At 43.1% G+C, this 22,776-nt stretch overlaps 1 protein-coding gene across 1 annotated transcript in view; it reads left to right on the top strand.

Moving 5' to 3' along the window:
• Positions 1-867: 867 nt before the first annotated feature.
• The window catches only part of LOC140468103 (adhesion G protein-coupled receptor E3-like), a 54,496-nt gene continuing 32,587 nt past the window's right edge, over positions 868-22,776 (top strand). The window contains exons 1-3 of the mRNA XM_072564282.1: positions 868-976; positions 10,832-10,924; positions 17,037-17,195. Of these exons, the coding sequence (XP_072420383.1) occupies positions 868-976; positions 10,832-10,924; positions 17,037-17,195 (361 nt within the window). The remainder of the gene's footprint in view (positions 977-10,831; positions 10,925-17,036; positions 17,196-22,776) is intronic.

The raw sequence follows: 22,776 nt of genomic DNA, 5'->3' as shown, positions 1-22,776 counted from the left end.
GGACTGGTTTGATGGTTCCTTCGCTATCCGGCTTCCTTATTTCTGCCTCTACTTTTGCATGTGAGGCAAATGGCGGTGGTCGGACCTTGCAGAATTGTGGAATTACTTCCTGGTCAACATGAAAGATGGCCTTGGTCCCTTTGATAGTCCTGAGACCTTCCTGAAAGACTTTGGCATATTTCATTAGAACTTCACAGGCAACCATTTTCTCACTAAAAAATGTTGAACCAATCTAGGTGAATCTCTCTCAACCAACTTCACCTCATGAAGCTTGGGTCCAAGCCTTTTACTACAATCACTGGGAACCGAATCAGCTGCTTCTCAAAAGAGACTGGAACCGAAGCTGGAGCCTAAATCTGTAAAGGTTCCCCAGGACAAATTCTCAGTCTAGCTGAGGCCTTGAGCAGATTTCAGGATTGCAGTCCAGAGCAAATTTTGTTTAAAAATGGTTCTGTGAACACTGAAACAACCACGCTGTTATCGACCTCCATAAGAACTGGATGACCATTCCACAGATATTTATTTTCATTGATTCTGATTTGAATGATGTTAAGCAATTTAACTGTTCCAAACCTGATGCATATGGATGTCCCAGGGTGTGAACTTTACTGGAGAACAGCCTCTGAGTTCTCCTAATTAAGATCTAGTGGGACTCCTTTGCTATCTCAAGTCAACACTCTGGCAGCAACTACAATGGCTTGCCGGCCCAGATACCGAAGGAAATTTTAACTGTTTGACAGAGGCTTGGCTTTGATTTGGGGTTTTGCTGTGGGCTGAACAAGAGTCCCTCTGTTTAGGATATGTCCTGAGGCCATGCAATTGTCTTCACTCAAGTGATGTTCCCCAAACGTAGTCAGACTGGCGAGCATGTCCACTTCCATCGGAGTACCCTGTAACTCATGTGCTCCACTTGGCACAGTTTCCAATGATAAAGCCAGTTGTGGTGCCTGTTTGAAGTCGAACTGGGTTTCAGCTAGTAGGTGCTTTTGTATGGTCACGTACCAATCCCACGTACCAAATAGTCTCTCAACATCTCATTAAGGGTCAAACCAAAGTCACTTGTGTCCGCCAGATGTTTTTAACCTTGTCAAAAATCCTGATATGGATTTCCCTGGTTCTCGACTTGCTGAGTAAAAATGATAGCATCTCAGAATTATAGGAGGCTTGGTGTCATAATATTCCTTAACTAAATCCAACAGCTTTTGAAATATTTTTGTATCTGGTGCCTCAGTGGAAGTCAGGCTCCTAATAACTGAAAAAGCTATGGGTCCACAAACTGTCAGGAGAATGACTCATTGCTTTCCATCTGCCCCAATGTCATTTGTCCGGAAAGAAGTGATGCATTCTTTCAACATACTGCGCCCAGTCGTCGATGGCAGGGTCGAATGAGTCAAGCTTCCCAAATAATGGCAACTTGCCAGAAATGCTTCCCCCAGCTCAGAAACTGTTGTCAGTGAGGTCCTTCAGAAACATCCTTCATTCTCATTGTCACTGAGATAACTCCACAGAGGCCAATTTCCCATCACTGGAAATTCCTTGACATTGGTTCAAATCCCTCTGAGCCAGCTCTCAGAGTGTCAGAAAGTGTTGCCAAGTATCTTATTAACTGTCAGCCTGGGCTCCCTGAATGGACCTGATTGATAGCCCCAATCAGGGAACTTGTATGTGTGTGTCACACAGCAAGGCAAGAGAGCAGTACTGTTAGACTTTGGGATCTGGTTCAAGTGTCAAAACACCAAAAGGCAAAAAGCAAGGTAAGTGATACTGTCTGCATCCAAGTGGGCACAATGTGAGTGAACACTAACAGCAAGTGAGCAGCCCTGAGATGCAGCCTGCTCCAGTCCATCAGCTGGGTATAATGCAGTGTCCTTGCAGTAGCAGGTGTTTGGGGGTGGTAGCTGCCTGAGATCTTGTTGCCGAGTGTCCAAGATGGAGCTCTGGAAGAACAAGCTGGAGTTGCCAGGGACCTGTGCAGACATTCACTTTAAGAATTCACAACATCTGCTTCTATCTGGCAGATGGTAGAAAAGGAAGCTGTCAATTAATGAGACAAAATTAAATAATGATGAGGGTGAGAATGAGCAATGTTCCCAGTTAAAGCCTTCTTGCTGATCATTAATGAAAATCTGGTCTCAAGGTTCAGAACTACGTTGGAAAATACAACTGTTTGCTCGTCACATCAAGAAACATCTCCCTTGACTTCCCACTCAAATCCTCCAGATTTCTCACCATCGCCCATGTCATTCAGGGCCTGGGAAGATTCTGCTCTCTCTATCGAAATATGACAAGTACAGTTCCTGTCCATCATAAACATGTGCAAGTTATTGTTCAGATATAAATTGGAGCTGCTCATATATAGAGTGCTGCAAACTGCACTGATGTTGTCTGATAAACTGTTACTGTCCATCTGACAGATAATGTCTAACTTCACAATAAAGCTCCTGTTACAGTGCATAAAGCAACTTCCTCCACTGCAGTGGCTGCACGTGTGGATGATGTAAAATGTGTAAAAATATTGAGGTTTTGCTCAGACTCAGTGCATGAGAGAGCTCTGCTGAAGCATTTCCTCTGGTGACACTGTGGGTGGAAAGTCATGAGATTAGGAACAGCTTACTTATTCCTGGGTGAGTACAAGGGATCAGATGGGGTTCGCGGTCTCAGTATTTTTATATTATACTAGAACAGAAACTGTACTGAATGGGAAATTTCAATGGTTGGAAAGAATGGATGTCCAGCAGGAATGCTGATGTGTTCTCAGCTCAGTTCTGTTCATTCACAGGATAGAGTGTATTTAGTGTTCAAAGTAAAATGGTGTAAGAATTTTGGGCTGATCAGTTTCCAAAGAACAAAGAGAACAAAGAACAGTACAATCCAGGAGCAGGACCTTTGACCCACCAAGGTGCATTTTACATGATGCCTTTTTAAAGTGAAAAGCTTTTGCCTTAGACGGTCCATATCCCTCTATCCCCTGCCTATTCATACATCTGCCAAGATGCCTCTTAAACATTACTATCGTATTCGTTTCTACCACTTCCTCTGGCAGCGCATTCCAGACACTTTGTGCCCTTTGTATAAAAAACTTGTTTCTCACATTTCCATTAAATTTGCCCCCTTTTACCTTAAACTATGTCTCCTAATAATTGACAGATCATCACCCTGCCGAAAAAAACCTCTAACTCATGAATGTACCCATGCCTCTAATAATTTAATAAACTTCCAGCAGGTCACCTCTCGTCCTTCAAAGGTCAGGTGAAAACAAAACAAGATTATCTAATTTCTCCTCATAGTTAGGATCCTCCAAATCAAGCAACATCCTGGTTAACCTTTTCTGTAGTGGAAGTAGACAAGTCCCCTGGGCCAGATGGGATTTATTCGAGGATTCTCTTGGAAGCTGGGGAGGAGATAGCAGAGCTTTTGGCTTTGATATTTGAGTCGTTATTGTCTACAGGTTTAGTACCTGAGGACTGGAGGATTGCAAATGTTGTGCCCTTGTTCAAGAAGGGCAGCAGAGATGACCCGGGTAATTATAGAGAAGGAAGTTGCTTCGTGCACTGTAACAGGAGCTTTATTGTGAAATTAGACATTATCTTTCAGGTGGACAGTAACAGTTTATCAGACAACATCGGTACAGTTTGCAGTCCTCTATAATGACCCAGGTAATTACAGACCAGTGTAGGAAAGGTTTTGGAAATGATTATAAGAGATAAGATTGATAATCATCTAGCAAACACCAATTTGATTTCAGATAGTCAACATGGTTTCGTCAAGGGCAGGTTGTGTCTCACAAACCTCATTGAGTTTTTGAGAAGGTGACCAAGCATGTAGATGAGGGTAGGACAGTTGACATGGTAAACATGGACTTCATTAAAGCCTTTGATAAGTTTCCACATGGTAGGCTGATGGAGAAAATGCAGAGGCATTGAATTGAGGGTGATTTAACCGTTTGAATTAGAAACTGGCTTTCTGAAAGAAGGCAGCGAGTGGTGGTTGATGGAAAATATTCAGTCTGGAGTCCAGTTACTAGTGATGTGCCACAAGGTTCTGTTTTGGGACCACTGCTGTTTGTAACTTTTATAAATGACTTCGCGACAGGCATAGGTGGCTGGATTAGTAAATTTGAAGATGACACGAAAGTCGGTGGAGTCGTGGACAGTTTGGAAGAATGTTACAGGTTGCAAGCAAACTCGGATAAACTGCAGAATTGGGCAGGGAGGTGGCAAATGGAGTTCAATGCAGCTAAATGTGAGGTGATGCACTTTGGGAAGAATAACAGGAAGGCAAAGTACTGGGTCAATGGAAAGATTCTTGGTAGTGGATGTGCAGAGGGATCTTGGTGTCCATGTGCTTGGATCCCTGAAAGTTGCCACCCAGCTGGATAGTGATGTTAAGAAGGCATACAGTGTGTTAGGTTTCATTTGTAGAGGGATTGAGTTCCGGAACCGCAATATCATGCTGCAACTACACAAAATGCTGGTGCGGACACACTTGAAATATTGTGTACAGTTCTGGTCACCCCATTACAGGAAGGATGTGGAAGCATTGGAAAAGGTGCAGAGGAGATTTACCAGGATGTTGTCTGGTCTGGAGGGAAGGTCTTATGAGGAAAGGCTGAGAGACTTGGGTCTGTTCTCATTGGAAAGAAGAAGGCCAAAGGGGGATTTGATAGGGACATATAAGATGATCAGAGGATTAGATAAGGTAAACAGTGAAAGACCTTTTCCTAGGATGATGACGTTAGCTTGTATGAGGGGGCATAACTACAAATTGAGGGGTGATAGATTTAAGACAAATGTCAGAGACAGGTTATTTATGCAGAGTGTGGTAAGGGCGTGGAATGCCTGACCTGCAAATGTAGTCAACTCAGCCACATTAGGGAGATTTAAACAATCCTTAGATAAGCACATGGATGATTTTGAGATAGTGTAGGGGGACGAGCTGAGAATAGTTCACAGGTCAGCGCAACATCGAGGGCTGAAGGGCCTGTTCTGCACTGTATTGTTCTATGTCCTATGTTCTATGTTCCGATGCCAAAGACTCCACATCCTTCTAGTGTGGCAACCACAACATGTACACCATAGTCCAATTTGGAGTATAAATGCTAGCCTTGACTAGTTGGGCTGAATTACCTGTTTCTGTGCCGTAGATTCTAATTTAATTCAGTGAAACCTGAACAGAACCTCCCCAGTGCAACACTGACAGGACAGTAATGATTACAACCAGCAGCAGTCAGCACTGGTGGGGTTGAGTTCTAAAGATGAGCAAGAGAGACTGGGACTTTTATCGCTGAGGCATAGAAAGTTGAGGGGTGACCTTATAGAGATTTATAAAATCGTGAGGGGCATTGATTCAAAAAGTTAAACGGCAAAGGTCAGTTCAAAACCCGGGTGGATAATTTTAAGGTGAGAGGTGAAACATTTAAAAAGGACCTGGAAAGCAACTTTCTCACACAAAGGGTGGTTCAGCGTGTAGGTTTGCTCGCTGAGTTGTAGGTTTGATATCCAGACGTTTCATTACCTGACTAGGTAACATCATCAGTGGCAACCTCTAAGTGAAGTGAAGCTGTTGTCTCCTGCTTTCTGTTTCTATGTTTGTCCTGGATGGGGTTCCTGGGGTTTGTGGTGATGTCATTTCCTGTTCGTTTTTTTGAGGGGTTGATTGATGGCATCTAGATCTATGTGTTTGTTTATGGCGTTGTGGTTGGAGTGCCAGGCCTCTAGGAATTCTCTGGCATGTCTTTGCTTAGCCTTTCCCAGGACAGATGTGTTGTCCCAGTCGAAATGGTGTTTTTTTTCATCCGTGTGTAGGGCTATGAGGGAGAGAGGGTCGTGTCTTTTTGTGGCTAGCTGGTGTTCGTGTATCCTGGTGGCTAACTTTCTTCCTGTTTGTCCTACATAGTGTTTGTGGCAGTCCTTGCATGGAATTTTGTTGATGACGTTGGTTTTGTCCATGGGTTGTACTGAGTCTTTTAAGTTTGTTCGTTTTTGTTTGAGAGTGTTGGTGGGTTTATGTGCTACTAGGATTCTGAGGGGTCTTAGTAGTCTGGCTGTCATTTCTGAAACTTCTTTGATGTATGGTAAGGTAGTTAGGGTTTCTGGCTGTGTTTGGTCTGCTTGTCGTGGTTTTTTCTTGAGGAATCTGTGCACTGCATTTTTTGAGTATTGATTCTTCTTGAATACAGGTGGTTTTGAACAGAGGTGGTTTTCCTCTGTTTTCCGAAGTTCGTCTGTGCTGCAGTGTGTGGTGGCTCGTTGGAATAGTGTTCTGATACAGCTTTGTTTGTGTGTGTTGGGATGGTTGCTGGTGTAGTTAAGTATTTGGTCAGTGTTTGTCGGTTTTCTGTATACGCAGGTTTGTAGTTCTCCGTTGTCCTGTCTTTCAACTGTGACGTCCAGGAATGCGAGTTTGTTGTCGGTTTCTTCCTCCTTGGTGAACCTATACCTGTGAGGGTGTTGTTGATGATGTTAAATATCTCTTCTATCTTTTTCCATTTTGTGATGACAAAGGATTTATCTGCGTAGCGGACCCAGATTTTTGGTTTGATGGTTGGCAGGGCTGTTTGTTCTAGTCTTTGCATTACCGCTTCTGCTATGAATCCTGAGAGCGGAGATCCCATGGGTGTGCCGTTGGTTTGTTTGTAGACTATGTTGTTGAAAGTGAAATGGGTGGTGAGGCACAGTTCCACTAGCTTCATGATGTTTTCGTTGGTAATGTGATTGATGGTGGTTGGTGTGCGTGTGATGGTCTCTTCTAAAAGTATGGTAAGTGTTTCCTTTGCCAGGTCGATGTTGATGGAGGTGAACAGTGCTGTTACGCCGAATGAGATCATTGCTTCATCTTCCTCTATTTTGGTGTTTTTGATGATCTTTAGGAATTCCTGGGTTAAGTGGATGGAGTGCTGTGACTCTTCTACTAGGTATTTCAGTCTTGCGTGTAGTTCTTTGGCCAGTCTGTAAGTTCGTGTTCCGGGTAGTGAGACTATGGGTCTGAGGGGGGCTCCAGGTTTATGGATTTTTGGTAGTCCGTAGAATCGCGGGGTGTTGGTCCAGTCGGGTTTCATTTTCTGGAATTCCGTCTTGTTTAATTGTCCGGAATTGTGTAATTTTCTTCGGAGATATGTAATTTTGTTTCCGAGTTCTGGGGTCCAGCGCCACCTGTTGGTAGGTGTTGGTGTCTGCGAGTAGTGCATTGGCTTTCTCTTTGTAGTCCCTTCTGTTCAGGATGACTGTGAGCCGACGTTTGTCTGCAGGTAATATAAGAGTGCTTCATATGTGGCACACAGTCTGTTCTTCTATAACACAACAGTTTGCACTATACAAAAATCATGCTTTAGAAATAGTTTTTAAAAATCACACAACATCAGGTTATAGTCCAACAGGTTTATTTGGAAGCACTGGCTTTTGAAGAGCTGCTCCTTCATCAGGTGGTTATGGTGTATCACCTTCACACCCAACTAGTGAAGGAACAGCGCTCCAAAAGCTAGTGTTTCCAAACAAACCTGCTGGACTATCAGCTGGTGCTGTGTGATTTTTAACTTTGTCCCCCCCAGACCAACACCGGCTCCTCCACAGCCTCATGGGTTTAGAATTAGCACTTAAAATATTGGCAATGTAATTGCGTCACAGCCAACAGTGTCCCCCATTCGTCAATCATGTTCCGGTGAATTTGTGTTGATGAAACATGTGTTATAGCAGAACGACCTGTAATCAGCCAGAGGAAGTGGTAGATGCAGGTACAGTTACAACATGTAAACAATATTTGGACAGTTACATGAATAGGAAAGGGTTAGAGGGATATGGGCCAAATGCAGGCAAGTGTGACGAGTTTAAAATCTTTGAGAAACTTGATCAGCAGTTGGACTGAATGACTCTATGCCTAAGATAATTTTACTGCTCCTCAGATGCTGCCTGAACTGCTGTGCTTTTCCAGCACCACTAATCCAGAATCTGGTTTCCAGCATCTGCAGTCATTGTTTTGAACTAAGATAATTCACTATCCTGCTGCTAAGCCCTAAACACTCCATCATCCATGGCCATCCCCAGCTTATGTTTATCACTCAAACCCTCCATTCCCAGCAACATCCTGGGAAATCTTTTATGAGACCACTCCTTCCTAAAACAGGGCAACCAGAACTGCACACAGTACTCTGGAAGAAGCCTCACCAATGTGCTGTACAACCTCAACTTGATGTCCCAACTCCTTTATTTAAAGGTTTGAGAAATGAAAGCTAAACATTTTCTTAACCAACCCCTCCATCTCTGACACAAATTTCAATTCTTTTCCTGGTGTTTCAGATATCTCAAGTGTAGGGCTGGCTTGTTGAACCATCTGGGTTTTTCCACTGCCTGTTGTCATCCTATATTTAAATTCCACCACGCGTTCCCCTCTCCCTACATCCCCCTTACCTTTGATGGTTTGTATTGCCATTAACGGGCTTTGCACGTAAATTATTCAGTCAGAAATACGGGTAATTCACCAGTTAATTGATGAAAAAATAACATGGCTGATCTGCTGAAGGAAAAAAATTTGTTCATGTGCATGTAAGAGCAGTTCTGGATAGAGAAAACAAATTAAAATCCACCATAATCAGTTGTGAATTTGTGCTGAAATAACTGTAAACTTCATTATCAACTTGGGTACAACAGTTTGCGCAGAGTAATTTCAAACACCCCATTCACTCTTTCGGGTCATAGGATTGAAAACTTCCCTTCAGCGGTCTTTGTTCTGATACTACCACACAATTGCTTGCATTGCAAATGGCAAAATGAAACTCAATGATCAATTTGTCTTTGGAAGACGGTCAAAATGATTCTTCACTGCTCGTCCTGCTTGGGCTCAGATTCTGATCTATCTTCTGGAACTGACTAAGAGGCTCTTTACAGTTTGCTAATGTGTGAAATACATGTTGCAAGAGTTGGCCTGGTAGTTGTCTTATCTTATAACTCTTCTCCTCATCTAGAAATATAATAACTAGGAGGAGTAGACAATTCGGCGGCTCAAGACTGCTCTGCCATTTAATGACTGCTCTCATCTCAGCTCAACTCCATTTTCCTGCCCACTCCCATAACGCTCTAACCTGGTACGAATTGAAAATCTATTCTCTCCTTAAATTTATTCAGTGTCCTGCCATCCACCACACTCTGGGGTAGTACATCCCACAGATTCATGGTCCCTGAGAGAAGGAATTCCTCCTCAACTCTATTTTAAATCGGCCACCCCTTCGTCTCTTACTATAACCTCTCGGACTAGATTGGCCCACACGGAGGAATATCGATTCCATGTTTACTTTGTCAATCTCCTTTAATGTCTTACGTACCTCAACTAGATCACCTCTCATTATTCTAAAGCCTAACATGTCTGGGCCTGAACTCCTCAATATCTCCAAATGAGACAAGCCTTTCATCGCTCAGATTAATCTAGTGAACGTTCTGTGAACTGTCTCCAATGCAAATACATCTGTCTCTGGGAAGGCTCATCAAATCTGAGTCAACCTTCACCTGGCTGAAGCAATGATAATATCCAGGAATTCTGTCTGAATTGATCAAGCTTCTCATTCTGCTTCACTTCAGTTAAGTCAACAGTTCGGTCTTTCTCAGCAATTCTTTCAGTTTTCCTGAAATTTTGCAGAGAAGGTTCATTAGGAGAAGTCCCAAGTTGTTCAGCCACTGTGAGAAATGGACTGGAACACCAGAGCGTTGGAATATATCTTCTACAACTGGGTCTGTAGCATATTGGGAGGGCCAGTGGACAGCAAATCCACACAACTTGTGAGAAGATACTTAATCTGGGTGATAGTTAGTTAAGGTTTGGAATGCACTGCCAGGAAGTGTAGTAGAGGCAGGCTCAATTGAGGGCATTAGATGAATAGTTGAATAGAAATAATGTGCGAGAGTATGGGGAAAAAGCGTGAGAGATTGACATGAAGAATGATGATCGTTTGAAAAGGTGGTGTAGGCATGATGAGATGAATGGTCTCCTTCTGGGCCATAAAACCTCTCTGATTCTGTGATGAGGATATCTGTTGGAAAGAAGCCTGACATTTCAGCGTTGATGTTTTTATTATTGTCTGTGTCTAAATAAAGGGAGCTGATCAATGACAAGTGTGAAACAGTGCACAACACCAGCTTGTATGGATATTGCACCCTTTACATAATGAGATGGCCCAAGTGACTTGTCTTGCCATGGCTCTGGTTTCTATTCTGCACATTGATCCGATGCCTATCCTGAATTCTCTGGTACTTTGTTCACTATAATGGCTTCCCCTAATCTCAGAGTGGCTGCTGCCTGATCTAATAAGTTCTGTAAACTCTCTTATTCACTCTGTTGAACCTAATAATATTCTCTGTAAGTACATCTCTCACTAGTACAGACTATTTTACCCTTTCTCCACAGCCACTCGATTGTGATTGGAGATCTTTCTGTTGTGTTATGATATACCTCTCAATATTATATCCATTCTCATTATGCTACAACAGGAGAGCAATCAAAGTAAAACTGACTCTGAGGCCCAAAAGGAAATGTTACAGTGAGTGGTGAAATTTTTGACCAAAGTGATAGATTTTGAGAATTTGTTAAAGCAGGTGACATAGGTTTAGGGAGGGAATTGGAGAGCTAAAGGTGTAACCTCCCCTCAGTACAGTCACTGATGGTGGAGGGTAAGAATATGGAGATGCTCAATTAGTATATGTTGGGAGATTACAGATCTCAAGGGTTTATCAGGTTGGAGAAGGTTAAGAGAGCAAACAATCAAGCCCTAAACAAGGAATGGAGTGGTGGGTGAACTGGACTTGGTGTGAGCCTTTTTCAAGTACATGAAGTTTTCTTTTCCTCCCAGTGATCTCCTTCACCAATGGATGGGATTCGTGGAGAATCGAAGCCACAAACTGTGGCAAAGGATTCTATCTTGGAGCAAACAGGACATGTGTTGGTGAGTCCTGGCTTGGAGACTAAATTTCTGTTCCTTTCTTCCTCTGATATTAATTCCAATAAGAGCCACTAGGCAGCAGGAGGACTCAATTTGAGAAATACTGATTATAACATAAGAAATTTTCAAAATTTATACCTGATACCAAACTGGAGATGTACAGTAAAGAACGTGGGCTGCTTATTACAATGTTTATTTCTATTAACAAACTTTTGGAGTGACATTTGGTGAAGTGGAAGGTGGTTCATTTTGCTGAGTGGAATAAAGAGGTTCCTGATCCCTTGTCAGGGAAGTCCCTGTGGTGCAGTGGGTAGTGCCCCCAGCACTGAGCAAGTAGCTCTGGGTTGAATCCTCCAAGCAGGGGAACCAAAGAAAACGGCAGCACCAATGATGGGTTTTGTGTCACTGAATCTCAAGACATTCCCCCTTTCATGTTTTGAACAGAAGTCTCTCTCACCAAAAGAGAAATGTATTGTTTGCAACCATCATGTTCTTCCCAATGCCAGGAAATAGGATCAGCAGGAGGTCAGTCAGCCCATCGAGATGAAGGTGAGGACTGCAGATGCTGGAAATTAGAGACGAGAGGCTGGTGCTAGAAAAGCACAACACGTCAGGCAGCATTGGAGGAGCAGGAAAATCAACGTTTCGGGCAAAAGTCCTCATCAGGATTGAGTCTGGGAGCCTTGGGGATGGAGAGATAAATGGGAGGGAGAGTGGGGCTGGGGGGGGGGGGGGGGGAAGATCGCTGAGAGTACGATGGGTGGATGGAAGTGGGGGTAGTTGTGATAGGTCAGAGAGGAGGGTGGAGTGGAAGGAAGATGGACAGGTAGGACAGGTCATGAGGGTGGTGCTGAGCTGGGAGGTTGGAACTGGGATAAAGGGTGGAGAGGGGGGAGGGTGAATGAGGAAATTGGTGAAATCCACATTGATGCCGTGGAGTTGAAGGGCCCCAAGGCTGAAGATGAGGCATTCTTCCTCCAGGCAGCAGGTGATAAGGGAGTGACGACAGGGAGGCCCAGGACCTGCATGTTCTCGGTGGAATGGGAGGGGGAATTGTAGTGTTCGGCCACGGGACAGTGGGGTTGGTGGTGTGAATGTCCTGGCGACGTTCTCTGAAGCGCTCTGCAAGTAGGCGTCCTGTCTCCCCAATGTAGAGGAGAATTCTTCTGAGGATGTCATATAGCAGGGGTCCTTTGCAGTTCTGAGAGAGTGTGGCCCTCAGTTGAAGCATGGCTGACTGTAGAGAGATAAGGTGGCAGTGCATGGCTGCGAGTGTGGAGCCGAGGATCCAGAAGGAGAACCATTTCTGGAGATTTTGAATTTGTCGTCTGTACTTGTCCTGTTCAGATCCAAACTGTGTTGGTCTGAATGTAGTCCAGAATCCAAGTGGGATCAGTTGGTTTATTCCTCTGAGGATGTACAGTGGGGATGTACAGTGGGGATGTCCACCCTCATTCCTGAAGACAGGCTTTTGTCCGTAACATCGATTTTCCTGCTTCTCGGATGCTGCCTGACCTGCTGTGCTTTTCCAGCACCACACTCCCGACTCATATTCGGCCCATCAAGCCCATTCCCTCAGAGAATGCAATTTGAGACATGGATGCAATGTTGTGGCAGTGTCAGGAGACAATTTATTTTATATGTTCATTCACAGGATTGAGGGCATCACTGGTAAGGCCACCTTTTATTGCCCATCTCTAACTACCCTGGAGAAAGTGGGAGTGAGATCGATTACAGTCTGTTTGATGCAAGGACGGTCACAATGTAGTTCAGGGAAATGTTCCAGGATTTTGACCCAATGGAGATATATTTCCAAGTCAGGATGCTGGTTTCCTTATGCTGGTAATCCCATGTATCTGCTGCCCATGTCCTTCTAGGTGGTCGGGTTGTGGCTTTTGAAGGTGATGTCTCAGGAGGCTGACTCATTTGCTGCAGTGCATTTTCTAGCACTGTACAACTACAGTGAAGAGAGTGAAGGTTGAAGGTGCTGGAGCAGTTATCAATCAAGTGGTCTGCTTTGTTCAAGATGGGATCTTACTCCTTTAGTGGGTGTTGGAGCTGCACTGATCCAGGGAAGTGGAGAGAGTTCCACTAAACCCTTTACTTGTGGCTTAGAGACAGTAGACAGGATCTGGGGAGTCAGGAGGTAAGTGACTTACCAGAGAATTCCCAATCTCTGATTTTCTCTTGTGTCCACTCTATTTAAAAACCAAAAAGACTGCAGATGCTGTCAATCAGAAACAACAACAGAAATTGCTGGAAAAGCTCAGCAGGTCTGGCAACAAATATGGAAAGATTCAGAGTTAACATTTCGGGGCAAGTGACCCTTCCTCAGAATGGATAAAATTAAAAATCACACAACATCAGGTTATAGTCCAACAGGTTTAATTGGAAACACACTAGCTTTTGGAGCACTGCTCTTTCAACAGGTGGTTGTCGAGCACACAATTGTAAGGCACAGAATGTATAGCAAAAGTTTACAGTGTGATGTAACTGAAATTATACATTGAAAAATACCTTGATTGTCTGTTGACTCTTCCATCTGTTCAAATACCATGACAGTTGCACTTCTTTCATTTTAAATCACAAAACCTTTTTCAAAAGTTGCATTCTCAGGTTAACTGTAACAATTTGGTGTTAGCCAGACAACATGTTGAAGGTGTTAGCCCCCTGTGTTCTCTGTCTCTGCCATGATGTTGAGATTGATTCTCACCTAAAAAGTGAGGTAACAGAGTTTTACATGAATCCACGTAGTTTTTGAGCAAAGTACAATGCAACTCTGCAAGTACAAATTCACCCCACAAATGTATATGTATACTTGTGTGTATGTGTGTATCTGTCTGGGTTTGGGGTTGTGAGTGTGAGAGAGAGTGTATATGTGTGTGTATGTGAGGGTAGAGTGTCTTAAATTTGTGAGGGGGTGCATGTGTGAGTGTGGGAGTGTGTGTGTGTGTCTGGGGTGAGGGGTTGTGAATGTCTGTGATACAGAGTGTATTTGTGTGGGCGTGAGTGTAGAGTGGTCTAAGTATATGTGTGTGTTTTGTCCAGTTCAGTTTATACGATTAGATTTGCTCAGATCCCCTACAGCGTGGAAACATAGTAACTCCCAGGATGCTGCTCATAGGATACAGTGATAATGATGATGATGATGATGATGATGATGATGATGATGATGATGCCACTGAAGGTCAAGGGGAGCGAGTTAGATTCTCTCTTGTCAGAGATGGTCATTATCTGATTATCTGGCATTTCTGTGGTATGAATGTTAATGGCCACTAAGCAACCCAATCTTCATGAGTAGCTTCAGTATCTGAGGAGTTGAGAATGATGGTGAACGTTGTGCCATCATCAGCAAACCTCAGCATGAGCTTATGATGGAGGGAAGGTCGTTGATGAAACAGCTGAGGATGGGCCTAGGACACTACCCTGAGGAAACTCTGCAGAAATGTCCTGGTGCTGAGGTAACAGACCTCCACCAACCACAACCATTTTCCGATGTGCCAGTTACAAGTTCAACCAGCAGAGAGATAACCCAAGTGATAGGACAGTAGTGCGCTGGGTTTGATATTTCCTGCTTTTTGTACACAGGACATATCTGGGCAACTTTCCACAACGTCAGGCAGATGCCAGTGTTATACCGAGACTGAAACAGCTTGCCCAGGGGCATATTATGATTTGGAACACATGTCTTTCGTACAATTGGCAGAATATTGTCAGGCCCCGTAACCCTTGAACTATCCAGTGCCTTCAACATTTTGACATCACATGGAATGAATCAAATTGGCTGAAGACTGGCATCTGTGATGTTGGGGACATTTGGAGGAGGGTGAGATGGATCTTTTGGCAGGAAATTGTGGCAAATACTAAACCGTTACCTCTTGCAGTGATTTCTGGACTCCTCAGTAATCAAAGATGAGGATGTTTGTGGTTCCTCTTTCTCCAATGTGTTTTGCAATTGCCCACCACCATTAATGACTGGATGTGGCAGCAGCACTACAGAGCTTAGATCGTATCCATCATTTGTAGAATCACTGTCAATCACTTGCTGCTTATTTCGATGGGTTCACAAGTAATCCTGTGTTGTAGTTTCACCAGGTTGGTACCTCATGTTTAGGTTTACCTGGTGCTGTTCCTGGCATGCCTTCTTGCACTCTCCATTGAACACTGATCCTCCGGTTTGACGGTAATGATTGAGTGGGGGAGATGCTGGGCCATGAGGTTGCAGATTATGTTCTAGTATAATTCAGCTGCTGCTGATAATCCACTGCACCTCATAGATGCTCAGTCTTCATTTGTTAGAACTCTTCCAAGTCTGTCCCTTTAGCACACTGCCTTACAACATAATGGACAGTATCCTCAATGTGCAAAGAGGTCTTTATATCCAAAAGAACTGAGTGATCATTGCTCCAACCAACACTGTCATGGATAGATGCATCTGTGGCAAGCAGATTGGTGAGGATGAGGTTAAGTGGATGTTAATGAGGATGAGGTTAAGTGGATATTAATGAGGATGAGGTTAAGTAGATATTAATGAGGATGAGGTTAAGTAGATATTGGTGAGGGTGAGGTTAAGTAGATATTGGTGAGGGTGAGGTTAAGTAGATATTAGTGATGATAAGGTCAAGTAGATATTGATGAGGATGAGGTCAAGTAGATATTGGTGAGGATGAGGTTAAGTAGATATTGGTGAGGGTGAGGTTAAGTAGATATTGGTGGGGATGAGGTTAAGTAGATATTGGTGATGATAAGGTCAAGTAGATATTGATGAGGATGAGGTCAAGTAGATATTGGTGAGGATGAGGTTAAGTAGATATTGGTGAGGGTGAGGTTAAGTAGATATTGGTGGGGATGAGGTTAAGTAGATATTGGTGATGATAAGGTCAAGTAGATATTGATGAGGATGAGGTCAAGTAGATATTGGTGAGGATGAGGTTAAGTAGATATTGGTGAGGGTGAGGTTAAGTAGATATTGGTGATGATAAGGTCAAGTAGATATTGATGAGGATGAGGTCAATTAGATATTGGTAGGGATGAGGTTAAGTAGATATTGGTGAGGAGTTCAAGTAGATATTTATGAGGATGAAGTTAAGTAGATATCGGTGAGGATGAGTTTAAGTAGATATTGGTGAGGATGAGGTTAAGTGGATATTTCCTTTGTATTGACTCCCTCACCATCTGCTGCAGACCCCGTCCAGCAGCATAGTCTTTTAGGATTCAGCATTCTCTGTAAGTAGTCGGGCTATCCAACCAACCTTGGTGATGGATATGAGGTACCTTTGTCACCCTCAGTGCATCCTCCAAGTGGTGTTTAAGATGGAGGTTTACTGATTCAATGGACAGAGGTGGGGGGAGGGGAGATGGTACTAAGCAGGAGTCTCCCTTGTCTATTTGATCTTCATCTGGTGCCTTCATCTGGTCTGAAGTCAATATTGAGGGCTCCCAGGACAATGCCATCCTGACGGTGTACCAGTGTGCTGCCAACACTGCTGGGCCTTCCAGCCAATGGGACAGGACATACCCAGATATGGTGATGGTGGTGCTCTCTGGGACATGGTCTGAAAGCTACAATTCCTTGAGTATGAATTCAACTCTGCAGTGGCTGAGTAGCTTCATAAGTGGCTTCAGAGGACAGTGAGGAGTCAATCACTTTGGAGCCTGGTGTAGGTCAGAACAAGTAAGCACCAGATTTCATTCCCTAAAGTACAGGGCTTCCCAAACTGAGTCAAACCTCTGGGTCTGTACCGTCACTGTCATCAGCAGACTGAAACGGTTTAAAACAAAGACTCAGCACCACTTCCTTGAGAGAATTCTGCACTGACCAATGAATGTCAGCAATGTTTATAATACAAGATGAATGTAAAAGTTCTGCAACAGACAGAATGTACTACATAACTGCAACATGTTCCTCAATCCATATAGTATTCCCAGCTGAGGTACAGTTCGGAGGGAGGACTTAACATGATCTTAATTTATCTATACCTTACAGCAATATCGGTTCAGAAATGCCAATTCCTTCTTGAACACCAACAGAGAGAAAAATCCATTGGTTTTCATGAGACCCTTCAATTCCCAAAATGTAAAATTAATCTATTAACCCTGTTCATCATATTTCCAGATGACAATGAGTGCGGTGAAACCGAAGCTGAATCATCGGCCCTGTGTGGTACCAACACAGACTGTCACAATACCTTCGGGAGTTTCTACTGTACCTGTAAGAAAGGATACGCCACTGAATCAGGAGAAACTAACTTTACCACCATGACACACTGCCGAGGTAAAGAAGCTGGTTACACTGCAGACCTGTTTTGATAAAAGTTGAAAGTGTGTATGGGCTCTAACTGTATTTCCAGCACTTTTATTGCTCTATTAGACTTGGATGTAAATGTTGACAATCCTCCTCCACGACTCTATTTATACAAATAAACAAACACACGGAACAGAAGTAGACGTAGACCATTCAGACCCTCAAGCCTGCTCTGCCGTGCAATAAGATCATGGCGGTTCTGTTTCTGTTCCGAGTTTCTCATTTCCACCTACCCCAATAAGCTTTGACCCCTCGGCCTAACAAGAATCTCTCCACCTCCACCGTAAAAATATTCAATAACCCTGCCCCCACCGCCTTCTGAGGCAGAGAGTTCTGAACTTACACGATCCTCTGAGAGAAAACATATCTCCTTATCTCTGTCCTCAAAAGGGGAATCTTGAATTTTAAAACAATGTCACTTGGTTCTGGATTCACACACAAGAGGAAACATGTTTTCCACGTTGACCTGGTTAAGATTATTCAAGATCTTCGACATTTTCATCAAGTCACCCCTCATTCTTCTAAATTCCAGCAGAAACAAGCTCAGTCTGTCCAACCGATTCTCATAAGACAATACATCCATTCCAGGTATCAATCTGGTAAACCTCCTCTGAACCACCTCCAGTACATTTACATCCTTCCTTAAATAAGGTGAACAGAATTGAAATGTGGTCTCAGCAATGCCATGTATTAGTGAAGCAGAACACCCTTACTTTTATTTTCAATTCCTTCCATAATGAAGGGGAGCATCCCATGAGCCTTTGTAATGAAATACAAGTCTCCCTTTCTAATATTTTGAGACTCGTGTCTTAGAAAATCTAAATCCCTCTGCACCTTAGAATTTCACAGTCATTCTCCACTTAAGTAAATTTCTACTTTTCCTTCTTTCTGCCAAAGTGAAGATCTCCCACATTATACACAAAGAGTTTTTCTCTACTCCCTCACCCTATCTATATCTGTCTGCAACCTCTCTGTGTCTCAATGTAATTTCCTCCCCATCTTGGTGTCATCTGCCAACTTAACTGAAAAGCTTTGCTCCCCACAACTCATTGCTGCTCTGTATTTCACAATTTAATTAATGTCACATGCCTCCAGAACATTCACTCAGAACATGGGACTATGAGCTCAATGACATAATCATTGTATCATTAATAACCCCCACTACTCACTCTCACTGGGAATGTTGGATGGTTCGGTGAGTGACTGGAGGGTGAACACTCCTGATGGGCAGTCACCACCATCAGAAGGTGAGAATCTTAGCCCAACATGGCTCACCAACTTTGAACAGTCACATCTTCTCCTGGCACAACATGTTGTACACGCTACAGACAGGTGTCCAAATTCCGTGATGTTCTTCTTCAAAGCTTGAACAACTGTTCTGTTTTGTCTGATCGGTCTGTATGGTGGTACTTCATCTTACCTTAGATCAGTTGAAGATGACCAAAGTTAACTGGGAACACCTATTTCTGGTTAAATCTACCACAGAACAGTGGAGGCATTCAAAATGAAATTGGCGAGAGGAGAGGCCCAACATGTTCCCTTTGGGGTGAAATGTAGGAGCAAGAAGCCCAGAGAACCCTGGATGTCTCAGAATATTCGGGACTGGAAAAGTAGGAAAACAGAAGCTTTTAATAGGGACACAGGGAACAAATCAATGGAGATCTCAGTGGAGGACATAAAATGCAGGTGTGAACTGAAGGCAGTAATTGAGAGAGAAAAGAGGGGAATGAAAAAATAGTGACACATTAGTTTGGGAAGAGTCCCAAGGTATCCTATCAGTACATCAAGGGGAAATGGATAAACAGGGAAAAGCCCCCAGGGCCCATTAGTGACCAAGGGGGTGGCCGGTGTGTGGAACCAGAGGACATTGGTCAGGTGCTAAATGAGTACTTCAACTTTATCTTCACTTTGGAGAGGAGGATGTGAGTCCAGAATTTAGGAAAGGGGACTGTGAGGTTCCTGAGCAGATTGACATCAGGAGTGGGGAGGCATTGGAGGGCTTAGAAGCGGACAAATCCACAGGTCTGGGTGAGATGTAGCCCAGGCTGCTGTGGGAGGTGAGGGTGGATATTACTGCGGTTCTATCCCAAATGTTTAATTCCTCTCTGGCCAGAGGGAAGGTGCTAGAGGACTGGAGGACAGCAAATGTGGCTCGACTCTACAAAAAGGGTGGTCACGATATACCATGGAGTTACAGACCAATGAGTCGCACATCATCATCTGTTCACTGGAGAAACTGGAGAAAATTCTGAAGGAGTAATTTAATCTCCACTTGGAAAGTTATAATCAGGGATAGGAAGCATGGCTTTGTCAAGTGTTGGTCGTGCATAACAAATTTGATTTAATTTTTTAAGGAGTCGGTGAGGTTAGTGCAGTTTATGACAATATCGTGGCTTCAAGAGGTTATTTTGTTCTTCTTTTAAAGAGAGATTTGAGGACAGAGATAGTGAGCTGTTGATTTGGAAAGCCAATAAACAGCTTGTGCAGCCTTGTTTTTTTTTAGCTGGAACAATAGAAGCAGCCTGAATGGGTGTGGTCAAGCTCTCACAGAACCAGGCTTCTCAGTTCCTTAGACTCTGCTGCTGAGATCTTGAAAAAGTGGAAGCTATTTTTTGTGGTTTTTGGATATAACTAAAATCTGAGGTTTCTCCCATCCTGCTGCTCGAGTTGCATGTGAGACAATCTATTTTCTGAGTTTGCCTTTTGCTAAGGGGTATGTTCATGGGATGCTACTGTATTGGAACAATCATTGTTTAGTTGCTAACTGCTCCATTAATCTGTAACCTTTTCCAACTAAGCCAATTCCTTTTCTTGTCATTTTTCTTTTGTTGTATTTTAACTATATTGTATGAATAAACTGTGTTTTGCTTAATGTTGAGTAGTTTGACCAATCAAATTGCATCAGGAATGCAACACCTTAAATTTACCATTAAAATAAGGGCTAGGTTAATCTCTTAATATATTTTGAGGTTGTTTGGTCTGGTCCATAACTGGTTAATGTTGTTTATATGGATTCCAGCAAGGCCTTTAACAAAGGCCTACACAGGAGAGTGACAAAGATACAAAAGCACACAGGATCCAGGGTAACTTGACAAGTTGGATCCAAACATTGACTTCGTGGGATGAGACAGAGGATGGGAGCAGAAGACTGTTTGTGTGGCTGGAGGCCAGTGTCCAAAGACATATCACTGGGTCCTTTACTGTTTGTGACATAAATGATACGCAAGAAAATGTGGGGAGTGATGATAAATTTGTTTGCGAATGACATAATGATTGATTGCTTGGTTGGTGACTGTGCAGCAGAAGGTATTAAGTTACAGCAGCATAAAAACAGATTGGGGATGGGCAGGTCAGTGGCAGATGCAACTTAACCCTGAAAAGTGCACTTTGACTTCTTTTATAATGTGAACTGTTTTACAACATCAATATTGACTTTCCTGCATTCTCTAGCCACCATTTCTTTTTCCACAGTCAAAACTGACACAAACTATTCATTTAGTATCTCCCCAGTCTCTTGAAGTTCAGCACACAGATGACCTCCTTGATCTCGCTATCCTCTCTTGAGGTCTCCTCTTACTCTAAAGTTTTAGAGAGAATCCCTACATTGTGGAAAAAGGCCCTTTGGCCCAACAGGTCCATACCAATCCTCCAAAGAATAACCCACTCAGCCCCCTTCACTATTATCCAATATGTGCCACTGACTAACGCCCTACCCTACACACCCCTGAACACTATGGGCAATTTAGCTTGGCCAAGTCATCTAACCTTCACATCTTTGGATTGTGGGAGGAAACCCACACAGACATACGGACAATGTACTGGATTAGTGGTGCTGGAAGAGCACAACTGCTGTGCTCTTCCAGCACCACTAATCCAGTATTTGGTTTTCAGCATCTGCAGTCATTGTTTTTACCTTACGGACAATGTGCAAACTCTACATAGAGGTTAGAATCAAGCCTGGGTCCCTGAGGCTGTGGGGCAACAATGCTAACCACTGACTCACCGTGCCTGTAGTGCTTGTAGAATCTCTTTGGATTACCCTTAACCTTACCTGACCATGCTATCTCATTGACCCCTTTGCTTTCCTCATTTCTTTCTTAAGAAAGCCCTACACTCTTTATGTTGAGCACTTCAAATATCATTGCATTCAAAGCAATGAGCCAAGTGCTGGAAAGCAGGAATTGTGTCGATTTGAAGCATTCTTTGACAGTACAGACTCAATGGGCCAAAGGTCCTCTTTGAAACTGCATGCTTTTGTAATGTTGGACTGAAATAACTTGGTTTGCTACAAGACAGCAGCTTAACATTTTCTGATGAAAATGGCACCTGTCATGAAGAATTTTCTCTTTGACGGAAACCAATACCAGCCGTGACACAGGGAGACAGAGGTCAAGCAGGTGGTTAGACAGAAGCTTACAGCAGATGATCAGTACATGAAGGTGGTCAGGGAGATTCATTGTTGTTTTGTATTCCAGATATTTATGAGTGTGAGACAGACCTGTGTGGTTCAAATACAGCACGCATCCACACAAATGGTGATTTCTATTGCACCTGTAATAAAGGATTGTCTCAACCTCCAGTGAACGCACTTTTACTGATAAAACAGTCATGTCAAAAACTATTCTGCTTGTGATGCAACATCTGAAATATTCACCAGACTTTCACTCTTTAATACCGATACATATGTTCTTTACAACAACCTGACCTCACACTGTAATGCATCCCAGAATAATTGAGCTGTGTTTCTTTCTTCTTTGTTATGTATCCAAACTTCCTGACTATTTCAATTTCTAGAACATTCTCATTTTCGCGACTCCCTTTTCTGTACAGTAACATGTGGGAAACTCTCACCTTCAGAGCATTAATTGGAGACTCTGGATGATACACTTTGTAACATACCCACTGTGACATGGTATCTCCAGTGAGTGAATGGTCATGCAGGGGAGTCAAATCAAAGTAATACTGAAAAATAATTACTGAATCCAACTTTAATTTGACAGTTTGCAGGTAGCTAGCGTATTATTTTGATTCAGTGGTTCCTTGGCTTGACATTGGATGACGAGTTCATTGAGCTGCTTTAATGTTACAGAGTCACTGGTTTGGAGCATTAGTTTCTCATTCCAGCACCACACGTGTTGCGTGTGGTACAGACTGGGATTCAACTTCTGAGCTTTTCGTCTCTGAAAATTCAGTGACTGTTGTGTTATGTTTTACCCGTCAGGAAAACCTTCAGAGAAATGCCTGTGACATCGTCGCTGCATCACAGCAGGTGACCTAATGATATAAAGATCTCAAACTCCTTCTTACCTTCAGATCATTTGAAGCATGACATTGTACTGGAACCATTCTCTTCTGTTGTCATGAAACAGCACAATAATTGCCCAGACACTTCGGTGTCAGTGGAATGAAATGTTTGCAAATAGTTCACGTATTGCATTTCTATTGGATTCTTCAGTACCACAACGCCCATGCCAGGTTTATTCCGGTACGAGAAATAACAAGATAGCTGTATCAGTTAAAACAATTTTTTGGACAGAAACACACACCAGCC

The sequence above is a fragment of the Chiloscyllium punctatum genome, chromosome 46 (assembly GCF_047496795.1).
Source record: "Chiloscyllium punctatum isolate Juve2018m chromosome 46, sChiPun1.3, whole genome shotgun sequence".
NCBI classification, from domain to species: Eukaryota; Metazoa; Chordata; class Chondrichthyes; order Orectolobiformes; family Hemiscylliidae; genus Chiloscyllium; species Chiloscyllium punctatum.
This window is presented reverse-complemented; position numbering and strand designations above follow the sequence as displayed.